Source organism: Oncorhynchus nerka, linkage group LG25 (assembly GCF_034236695.1).
Source record: "Oncorhynchus nerka isolate Pitt River linkage group LG25, Oner_Uvic_2.0, whole genome shotgun sequence".
In the NCBI taxonomy this organism is placed as follows: Eukaryota; Metazoa; Chordata; class Actinopteri; order Salmoniformes; family Salmonidae; genus Oncorhynchus; species Oncorhynchus nerka.
This window is the reverse complement of record NC_088420.1, coordinates 485,776-497,932: the sequence shown is the minus strand read 5'-3', so window position 1 is coordinate 497,932 and position 12,157 is coordinate 485,776. Positions and strand designations below refer to the sequence as shown.

The 12,157-nt window shown below is 45.4% G+C and overlaps 1 protein-coding gene across 3 annotated transcripts in view; it reads left to right on the top strand.

Annotated features, from left to right (window-relative positions):
- The window catches only part of LOC115122708 (cyclin-dependent kinase-like 5), a 300,065-nt gene that overhangs the window by 136,567 nt on the left and 151,341 nt on the right, over window positions 1–12,157 (top strand). For all 3 annotated transcript variants that reach the window (XR_010461060.1, XM_065009456.1, XM_065009455.1), the window contains exons 11-12: window positions 1,187–1,353; window positions 1,975–3,070. Coding sequence is in view for 2 of the 3 variants with exons in the window: in XM_065009456.1 (XP_064865528.1) it covers window positions 1,187–1,353; window positions 1,975–3,070 (1,263 nt within the window). In the remaining variant the exon portion in view is untranslated. The remainder of the gene's footprint in view (window positions 1–1,186; window positions 1,354–1,974; window positions 3,071–12,157) is intronic.

The following is a 12,157-nucleotide window of genomic DNA, read 5'->3' as shown; positions in this document are numbered from 1 at the left end:
TACGCGCTGACTACTGCATCCTACAGCTGACTACTGCATCCTACCGCTGACTACTGCATCCTACCGCTGACTACTGCATCCTACCGCTGCATCCTACTGCTGACTACTGCATCCTACCGCTGCATCCTACTGCTGACTACTGCATCCTACCGCTTACTACTGCATCCTACCGCTGACTACTGCATCCTACCGCTGCATCCTACCGCTGACTACTGCATCCTACCGCCTACCGCTGCATCCTACCGCTGCATCCTACCGCTGACTACTGCATCCTACCGCTGACTACTGCATCCTACTGCTGACTACTGCATCCTACCGCTGACTACTGCATCCTACCGCTGACTACTGCATCCTACCGCTGACTACTGCATCCTATTACTGACTACTGCATCCTACCGCTGACTACTGCATCCTACTGCTGACTACTGCATCCTACCGCTGACTACTGCATCCTACCGCTGACTACTGCATCCTACCGCTGACTACTGCATCCTACCGCTGACTACTGCATCCTATTACTGACTACTGCATCCTACCGCTGACTACTGCATCCTACCGCTGACTACTGCATCCTACCGCTGACTACTGCATCCTACCACTGACTACTGCATCCTACCGCTGACTACTGCATCCTACCACTGACTACTTAAACAATGTCTTACTAATCATCTATCCGCAAATGACCTTTTATGAAACATTTGATCTCATAGTCAAAATGTTGGAGTATAGTGCCATGTTAAAATATTTAGCTTCACTATCCAAATAAGTGTGGATATATTCAGTGACATAACATGTAATAGTGACATCACAGGTCTCTTCTAACTGCTCCTCAGCCGTAGTGGTGTTGTCGGAGCTCCTCTCTTCTCTATTGGGCCTAACCTCTCCTCTGAGACTGGAGATCCTTCACTTTCATTTCATCAGGTGGACAGGGAGAAAAACACCACCATGTCCAAGGAGCTTTTTGGGCAAAACATCTCTCCTTAGGGACTCACATAGGCAGCTCAATTAAAACCAATGAAGTTGGAGCTTTTCATTTCCCTGAATATTATTAATATAGAGTGTGAAGCTGGTCTATTCCAGTCTGATGTTGATGATTATCATGATGACTCACACTGCATACTAGTGAGGACTGAGAGGGGAGCTTGTTGAAGACATGTTGACACTGTGTGTGGGTGTGTGTGTGCAGAACCTGCTGCTGTTGAGTCCTACAGAGCGGTTTCTAACGGAGCAGAGTTTGGACCACCATGCCTTCCAGACACCGCGACCGGTGGAGCGAACTGGACCTCCTACACCAACACCAGTCCGCTCCTCTAAGAGGAAGCCTCATCACACGGACAACAGCGCCCCCACCAGGTAGCCAACCGTATTACACCAGGCAGGGAGCTGGAAAAGGAACAGTATAGTATATACTACTATGCCATTCTCAATATGTTGGGAACATTTACTACTATGCCATTCTCAATATGTTGGGGACATTCACTACTCTGCCATTCTCAATATGTTGGGAACATTTACTACTCTGCCATTCTCAATATGTTGGGAACATTTACTACTATGCCATTCTCAATATGTTGGGAACATTTACTACTATGCCATTCTCAATATGTTGGGAACATTCACTACTCTGCCATTCTCAATATGTTGGGGACATTCACTACTCTGCCATTCTCAATATGTTGGGGACATTCACTACTCTGCCATTCTCAATATGTTGGGAACATTTACTACTCTGCCATTCTCAATATGTTGGGAACATTCACTACTCTGCCATTGTCAATATGTTGGGAACATTCACTACTCTGCCATTGTCAATATGTTGGGAACATTCACTACTCTGCCATTCTCAATATGTTGGGGACATTCACATCTCTGCCATTCTCAATATGTTGGGAACATCAATGATTTGTCATATCTAGCTGAATAGAAGGAAACAAATATGAATATGAAAGCCCTCTCTATTTCTCTCCTGGTCAGGAGTCATGGTGTTAAGGGTTCAGACCACCACCGCTCAGCTAGTAGAGACTGTTCCAGCCTGCCCCGTCACGAAGACCTCCAACCTAGCAATCACCCTAGCAACGACAGCTTCCTGAATGGCAACAGCTTGAGCCCCACCCTCCGCCCCAAGACCTATGCCCCGGTCCCCCAGCTCCTGAATCGCTCAGCCTCCTGCTCCAAGGACCTAGCCAACAACAACCTGCCCCACCTCCTCAGCCCCAAGGAGACCAAGAGCAACCTACCCCACCTCCTCAGCCCCAAAGAGACCAAGAACAAAGACTTTGACTTCACCTCCGGAGCCAAGGCCACAGATGGGCCGGGAGCGAAGTACCTCAAGTCCAACAGCCGCTCTCAGCAGAACCGCCATAGCTTCGTAGAGGGAAAGACCAGCACCCTGATGTCTGGAGACAAACACAGAGCCAGAGACCGAGACCGCCACAGCTACATGGGGGAGCATGGGTCCTCTAAGTCTGCAGGAGGGTTTGGGTTAGCAGGAGGCTCCTATATAAACCTTTCTAAGAGCCACGGGGCCCTCAACAACGCCAAGTCAGTAGGGAACCTTAGCGACCCACGTATCCATGGTGACGATCCTCCATCACGCTACTTCCCTACTTCCTGTCTTGACCTCAACGCTCCTGGCAGCCCGGCGACCGGTCATCATCGTCACAGCCCTGCAGGCCGGCGCTCGGAGAGAGAGAGCAATACGCTAGACTCCTCATCCCGACGCACCTCCTCACGACACAAGAGCTCTGAGGAGGCCAAGTCCCCTGAGGGAGGAGACCCGGGAGGGGGAGGAGGTGGAAGCCATGGTCACTCCCTGTCCACCCCTCATGAGGCCTTCCCCTACGGCCTGGGCTACACATCCCCCTTCTCCTCCCAGCATAGACCTCACCGCCACTCCATGTACGTGCGGCGGGAGCGTCAGAGGACCCACGGGGGGGGTAGTGAGGGGGGGCTGGCGGTGGGACAGGGGATGTCCACCAGAGCCTCCAGCCTCCAGCTCCTCTCCCCCCAGCTGCAGCACCGCACCCTGCCCAGGCACTCTGGAGGATCTTCTACAGAGGACATCACCAGGGTCAGTCCAATACTCAACACCTAGCTACACCTAACACTAATTATAACAGTCACCTAACCCTTACCCTGCCACAACACACTGGGGGGTCAGCAGGGAGGACGACATCACCAGGGTCAGTCCAATACCAAACACCCAAACACACTACCAGACTCCTATAGCACTGTCGCTTGTTGGTGTTCCTGTTGCAGTGTTGTCTAAGCTGATATTGTACATTTAAGTGAAATATCAGCTTTTGTCTGAAGCAGAAAAAGACAGGAATTTCAAAAGCTCATTTGACCTATGCACTGACAAGGCTTTTCAGCACAACCCCCTAGAGTCAATGGGTGCACCGGTGCGGCAATCTAAGTTACATCGCTAAAAAATCTGTCAGTTTAAGTAAGAGAGATCTGTTTATCATTGGATGCGTTTCAATCCTCCGATGTCGCAGTTCCGCATCTGTGGTGAAAGGTGGCAGAGTTAGAGCAGTGTTTGTACGAAAACGTCTGTAGCGTACGAACGGTTTGCGCTACCAACTATTGACCACTATATGGAAAGGGGAGACTCTCACGATGCTGTTCCCTGTTTTGCTCTATGACCTGAAGGGGAGACTCTCACGATGCTGTTCCCTGTTTTGCTCTATGACCTGAAGGGGAGACTCTCACGATGCTGTTCCCTGTTTTGCTCTATGACCTGAAGGTAACCGACCGGCCGGTTTTAAAAAAGGAATGGAAGAATAAAGAGCTTAAATATTTATTTAAAAAAATATATATATTTTTTTATATCTCCTAGATTTAGGACAGACACTTCAGAACCTTGTTTCTTATGACTCTAAAGAAATAATCAGCTTGACTACTGCTAGAGTACTGTGTCTTTACTGATCTACTGTTCTTCAACAACATATGTATTCACATCGGATGGGTTGATTAGGATTCAAACCTTCTCTCAAACAGTCTAATACATACTCTTTAAAAAGGTTTTCCCCATTAATGTACTTGGTTATGCTACTTGGTTGTGGTTATGCTACTTGGTTGTGGTTATGCTACTTGGTTGTGGTTATGCTACTTGGTTGTGGTTATGCTACTTGGTTGTGGTTATGCTACTTGGTTGTGGTTATGCTACTTGGTTGTGGTTATGCTACTTGGTTGTGGTTATGCTACTTGGTTGTGGTTATGCTACTTGGTTGTGGTTATGCTACTTGGTTGTGGTTATGCTACTTGGTTGTGGTTATGCTACTTGGTTGTGGTTATGCTACTTGGTTGTGGTTATGCTACTTGGTTGTGTTTTTTCACGTAAGACATCATCCCATTCCACTCCTTTTATGGGGAGGTTTTCCCCTGACACAGATTAAGTCTAGTACTGGACTAAAAGCAAACTCAATGGAAAAGGACTAGGGTGTAATCTGTGTCCTCGAAACCTCTCCTTAACCTTACATTTGACCTAGCATAATACATAAACCAGATGGAAAATGAACAAGATAGTTGGCAGCTTTTGAACATATTTTGAATCTATACATGGTTTATGTTCCTGTTATAAACAATGGGGTTATGATGGGGTAAGCCAATCACACTATTCTCTTGAGACATTTACAAGTTATAGTATTTTTAAGCAGAAGTGACAGCACAGGTTCAAATGTGGTCTGGCAAAATTTGTACGTGTCTTTTCTGGGGCCTGGAGTTTTTCCTCATCTCATGACCAGGTCAGGTAAAACTCTGGGTCCTATTTGTAGGCTATGACAGGGTCCCAGAAAATGGGCCAAACAGGATTTCTACTGGACTGGATATGGTGTAGTTTTTAATGCGGGGTCATGCAGGACCTATAGGTTACCATGCTTCCTCTCTACAGGACCTATAGGTTACCATACTTCCTCTCTACAGGACCTATAGGTTACCATGCTTCCTCTCTACAGGGCCTATAGGTTACCATGCTTCCTCTCTACAGGGCCTATAGGTTACCATGCTTCCTCTTTACAGGGCCTATAGGTTACCATGCTTCCTCTCTACAGGACCTATAGGTTACCATGCTTCCTCTCTACAGGGCCTATAGGTTACCATGCTTCCTCTCTACAGGACCTATAGGTTACCATGCATCCTCTCTACAGGACCTATAGGTTACCATGCATCCTCTTTACAGGGCCTATAGGTTACCATGCTTCCTCTCTACAGGGCCTATAGGTTACCATGCTTCCTCTCTACAGGACCTATAGGTTACCATGCTTCCTCTCTACAGGACCTATAGGTTACCATGCTTCCTCTCTACAGGACCTATAGGTTACCATGCTTCCTCTCTACAGGACCTATAGGTTACCATGCTTCCTCTCTACAGGGCCTATAGGTTACCATGCTTCCTCTCTACAGGACCTATAGGTTACCATGCTTCCTCTCTACAGGGCCTATAGGTTACCATGCTTCCTCTCTACAGGGCCTATAGGTTACCATGCTTCCTCTCTACAGGGCCTATAGGTTACCATGCTTCCTCTCTACAGGACCTATAGGTTACCATGCTTCCTCTCTACAGGGCCTATAGGTTACCATGCTTCCTCTCTACAGGACCTATAGGTTACCATGCTTCCTCTCTACAGGGCCTATAGGTTACCATGCTTCCTCTCTACAGGACCTATAGGTTACCATGCTTCCTCTCTACAGGACCTATAGGTTACCATGCTTCCTCTCTACAGGGCCTATAGGTTACCATGCTTCCTCTTTACAGGGCCTATAGGTTACCATGCTTCCTCTCTACAGGGCCTATAGGTTACCATGCTTCCTCTCTACAGGGCCTATAGGTTACCATGCTTCCTCTCTACAGGACCTATAGGTTACCATGCTTCCTCTCTACAGGGCCTATAGGTTACCATGCTTCCTCTCTACAGGGCCTATAGGTTACCATGCTTCCTCTCTACAGGACCTATAGGTTACCATGCTTCCTCTCTACAGGGCCTATAGGTTACCATGCTTCCTCTCTACAGGGCCTATAGGTTACCATTCCTCTCTACAGGGCTTCCATCTCTACAGGGCCTATAGGTTACCATGCTTCCTCTCTACAGGGCCTATAGGTTACCATGCTTCCTCTCTACAGGACCTATAGGTTACCATGCTTCCTCTCTACAGGGCCTATAGGTTACCATGCTTCCTCTCTACAGGGCCTATAGGTTACCATGCTTCCTCTCTACAGGACCTATAGGTTACCATGCTTCCTCTCTACAGGACCTATAGGTTACCATGCTTCCTCTCTACAGGGCCTATAGGTTACCATGCTTCCTCTCTACAGGACCTATAGGTTACCGTGCTTCCTCTCTACAGGACCTATAGGTTACCATGCTTCCTCTCTACAGGACCTATAGGTTACCATGCTTCCTCTCTACAGGACCTATAGGTTACCGTGCTTCCTCTCTACAGGACCTATAGGTTACCATGCTTCCTCTCTACAGGACCTATAGGTTACCATGCTTCCTCTCTACAGGACCTATAGGTTACCATGCTTCCTCTCTACAGGACCTATAGGTTACCATGCTTCCTCTCTACAGGGCCTATAGGTTACCATGCTTCCTCTCTACAGGACCTATAGGTTACCATGCCATTCCTCTCTACAGGACCTATAGGTTACCATGCTTCCTCTCTACAGGGCCTATAGGTTACCATGCTTCCTCTCTACAGGACCTATAGGTTACCATGCTTCCTCTCTACAGGACCTATAGGTTACCATGCTTCCTCTCTACAGGGCCTATAGGTTACCATGCTTCCTCTCTACAGGGCCTATAGGTTACCATGCTTCCTCTCTACAGGACCTATAGGTTACCATGCTTCCTCTCTACAGGGCCTATAGGTTACCATGCTTCCTCTCTACAGGACCTATAGGTTACCATGCTTCCTCTCTACAGGACCTATAGGTTACCATGCTTCCTCTCTACAGGACCTATAGGTTACCATGCTTCCTCTCTACAGGACCTATAGGTTACCATGCTTCCTCTCTACAGGACCTATAGGTTACCATGCTTCCTCTCTACAGGGCCTATAGGTTACCATGCTTCCTCTCTACAGGACCTATAGGTTACCATGCTTCCTCTCTACAGGGCCTATAGGTTACCATGCTTCCTCTCTACAGGACCTATAGGTTACCATGCTTCCTCTCTACAGGACCTATAGGTTACCATGCTTCCTCTCTACAGGGCCTATAGGTTACCATGCTTCCTCTCTACAGGACCTATTCCTCTCTACAGGACCTACTCTTTATAATAAATAAATACAAATAATTTGGTCGATGCTTATTGCCTATTTCACACATGTACAAGCTTGTATTAATACGCAGCTGTGAATTGAAAATGTTTGTTTTTTCATATCCCAAACACCCTCGAAGAGTGTGGTCACAGCCAGGGTCTGCCGTTAGTAACATCGCCAGATTCTTCACCTTGTCGGCTCATGGACCTTTCGGTTACTGGCCCAAAGCTCTAACCGCTTCCTCCGGCCACCTTTGGTTATTATGAAGCTGTTTCCATTGGATTAATTGCATTCATTTTTGTTTTTACATCTAAAAATAGTACACTGCCCATTTAAGAGAACTGCATTCCAAAAGAGATGCCAAAGTGTATCAACAGTAGCCAGCATATTGATAGTATGTTCGCTATTGAATGTATACTTTTGTAAGTCAATAAATCAAATGTATTCATAAAGCCCTTTTTACATCAGCAGATGTCACAAAGTGCTATACAGGAAACCAGCCTAAAACCCCAAACAGCAAGCAATGCAGATGTAGAAGCACGGTGGACAAATTGGTGCAACAGGTCAGTACCTCAGGAGTAAATGCCCGTTGGCTTTTAATAGCCGAGCATTCAGAGGTCGAGACAGCAGGTGCAGCAGAGAGAGAGAGTCGATAACAGCAGGTCTGGGACAGGTAGCACATCTAGTGAACAGGTCAGGGTTCCTTTGCCGCAGGCAGAACAGTTGAAACTGGAGCAGCAGCACGACCAGGTGGACTGGGGACAGCCAGGAGTCATCAGGCCAGGTAGTCTTGAGGCATGGTCCTAGGGCTCAGGTCCTCCGGGAGGGGAGAGAGAGAGAAAGACCGAATTAGAGGGAGCATACTTCAATTCACACAGGACAACAGATAAGGCAGGAGAATTACACCCGATTTAACAGACTGAACCCAGCCCCCTGGCACATAGACTATTGCAGCATAAATACTGACTGCTGAGACAGGGGGGTTGGGAGGACACTGTGGCCCTGTCAAACGATACCCTCGGACAGGGCCAACCAGGCAACATATAACACCACACACTTTGCAAATGCACAGCCCCCACACCGCTAGAGGGATATCAACAGACCACCAACTTACTAACTTGAGACAAGGCTGAGTATAGCCCACGAAGATCTCCTCCACCGCACTAGCCCGAGGGGGCGCAAAACCAGACAGAAAGATCACGTCTGACTCAACCTACTCAAGTGACTCACCCCTCCTAAGGACGGCATGGAAGAGCACCAGTAAGCCAGTGACTCAGTCCCCGTAATAGGGTCAGAGGCAGAGAATCCCAGTGCAGAGAGGGGAGCCGGCCAGGCGGAGACAGCAAGGGCGGTTCGTCGCTCCAGTGACTTTCATTTCACCTTCACACCCCTGGGCCAAACTACACTCAATCATAGGACCTTCTGAAGAGATGAGTCTTCAGTAAAGACTTAAAGGTTGAGACCGAGTCTGCATCTCTCACATGGATAAGCGGACCTGTCCATAAACATTGAGCTCTATTGGAGAAAGCCCTGCCTCCAGCTTTTTGCTTAGAAATTCTAGGGACAATAAGGAGGCCTGTGTCTTGTGACCGTAGCATATGTGTAGGTACAGTTGAAGTCGGAAGTTTACATACGCTTAGGTTGGAGTCACTAAAATAAATTTTTCAACCACTCCACAAATTTCTTGTTAACCTCTCTGGGATATGTGGGATGGTAGCGTCCCACTTGGCCAAAAGCCAGAGAAAATGCAGAGCGCCAAATTCAAATAAATTCCTATAAAGATCTAACCTTCATGAAATCACACATGTAAGATACCAAATTAAAGCTACACGTGTTGTGAATCCAGCCAACATGTCAGATTTCAAAAAGGCTTTTCGGCGAAAGCAAACGCTGCTATTATCTGAGGGTAGCACCTCCATAAACAAAAGAGAGAAACCATATTTCAACCCTGCAGGCGCGCCTTACCTTTGACGAGCTTCTTCTGTTGGCACTCCTATATGTCCCATAAACATCACAAATGGTCCTTTTGTTCGATTCATTCCGTCCATATATATCCAAAATGTCAATTTATTTGGCACGTTTGATCCAGAAAAACACCGGTTCCAACTTGCGCAACGTGACTACAAAATATCTCAAAAGTTACCTGTAATCTTTGCCAAAACATTTCAAACTACTTTTGTAATACAACTTAAACTTAAAGTAAATAATCAATCAAATTGGAGATGGGATGATCTGTGTTCTATATAGGAAGAAAACAAACTGAAGCATGCTTTCTGGTCATGCGCCTCTATCAAATAGTATACATGAAGTGACCCACGTTCAAGATGGCCGTACTGCTTCATTACACAAAGGAATAACCTCAACCAATTTCTAAAGACTGGTGACATCCAGTGGACGTGGTAGGAACTGCAAGCAAGTCCCTTAGAAATCTGGATTCCCAATGAAAACCCATTGAAAAGAGTTACCTCAAAACAAAACAAAATCTGAATGGTTTGTCCTCGGGGTTTCGCCTGCTACATACGTTCTGTTATACTCACCGACATGATTCAAACAGTTTTAGAAACGTCAGTGATTTCTATCCATATCTACTAATAATATGCATATCTTGTCTTCTGGGGATGAGTAGCAGGAAGTTGAATTTGGACATGCTTTTCATCCAAAATTCCAAATGCTGCCCCCTATCCTAGAGAAGTTAACAAACTATAGTTTTGGCAAGTTGGTTAGGACATCTAATTTGTGCATGACTCAAGTAATTTTTCCAACAGTTGTTTACAGACAGATGATTTCACTTATAATTCACTGTATCACAATTCCAGTGGGTCAGAAGTTTACATACACTAAGTTGACTGTGCCTTTAAACAGCTTGGAAAATTCCAGAAAATGATGTCATGGCTTTGGAAGTTTCTGATAGGCTAATTGGCTTCATTTGAGTCAATTAGAGGTGTACCTGTGGATGTATTTCAAGTCATACCTTCAAACTCAGTGCCTCTTTGCTTGACATCATGGGAAAATCAACAGAAATCAGCCAAGGCCTCAGAAAAAAAAAATTGTAGACCTCCACAAGTCTGGTTCATCCTTGGGAGCAATTTGCAAACACCTAAAGGTACCACGTTCATCTGTACAAACAATAGTACGCAAGTATAAACACCATGGGACCATGCAGCCGTCATACCGCTCAGGAAGGAAACGCATTCTGTCTCCTAGAGATGAATGTACTTTGGTGCAAAAAGTGCAAATCAATCCCAGTACAACAGCAAAGGACCTTGTGAAGATGCTGGAGGAACAGGTACAAAAGTATCTATATCCACAGTAAAACGAGTCCTATATCGACATAACCTGAAAGACTGCTCAGCAAGGAAGAAGCCACTGCTCCAAAACCGCCATAAAAAAAGCCAAACTACGGTTTGCAACTGCACATGGGTCATACTTTTTGGAGAAATGTCCTCTGGTCTGATGAAACCAAAATAGAACTGTTTGGCCATAATGACCATCGTTATGTTTGGTGGAAAAAGGGGGAGGCTTGCAAGCCGAAGAACACCATCCCAACTGTGAAGCACAGGGGTGGCAGCATCATGTTGTGGGGTGCTTTGATGCAGGAGGGACTGGTGCACTTCAAAATAGATGGCATCATGAGGTAGGAATATTACGTGGATATATTGAAGCAACATCTCAAGACATCAGTCAGGAAGTTAAAGCTTGGTTGCAAATGGTTCTTCCAAATGGACAATGACCCCAAGCATACTTCCAAAGTTGTAGCAAAATGGCTTACGGACAACAAAGTCAAGGTATTGGAGTGGCCATCACAAAGCGCTGACCTCAATCCTATAGAACATTTGTGGGCAGAACTGAAAAAGCATGTGCGAGCAAGGAGGCCTACAAATCTGACTCAGTTACACCAGTTTAGTCAGGAGGAATGGGCCAAAATTCACCTGATTTATGGTGGGAAGCTTGTGGAAGGCTACCTGAAATGTTTGACTCAAGTTAAACAATTGAAAGGCAATGCTACCAAATACTAATTGAGTGTGTGTAAACTTCTGACCAACTGGGAATGTGATGAAAGAAATAAAAGCTGAAATAAATCATTCTCTCTAATATTATTCTGACATTTCACATTCTTAAAATAAAGTGGTGGTCCTAACTGACCTAAGATGGAAATTTTACTAGTATTTGGCAAGTAAGTAAGTAAACTTCCGACTTCAACTGTATGTACAGCAGGACGAAATCGGAGAGATAGGTTGGAGCAAGCCCATGTTATTTGTAGGTTAGTTGTAAAAACCTTGAAATCAGCCCTAGACTTAACAGGAAGCCAGTGTAGAGAGGCTAGCACTGGAGTAATATGATCAAATATTTTCATTCTAGTCAAGATTCTAGAAATCGTGTTTAGCACTAACTAAAGTTAATTTAGTTCTTTATCCGGGTAGCCGGAAAAGTAGAGCATTGCAGTAGTTTAATGTAGAAGTGACAAAAGCATGAATTAACTTTTCATTTTTGGACAGAAAGTTTCTGCAATTTTTGCAATTTTACGGAGAATTAAACTGGCCTTGGAACATTATTGATATGTTCATAAAAATAATATTTTTAGATGATTTTTTTCTTCTTTTTTTTCTCTAACCTTTGTTTAACAAAGGCAAATCAGTTAAGAACAAATTGTTATTTACAATGACGGCCTACCAAAAGGCAAAAGGCCTCCTGTGTGGATTGGGGCTGGGATTAAAAATATAAATAAATTAAATTATAATATAGGATAAAACACACATCACGACAAGAGAGAAACAACACTACATAAAGACCTAAAGACAACACAACACTACATAAAGACCTAAAGACAACAACATAGCAAGGCAGCAACACAACACTACATAAAGAGAGACACCACAACACTACATAAAGAGAGACC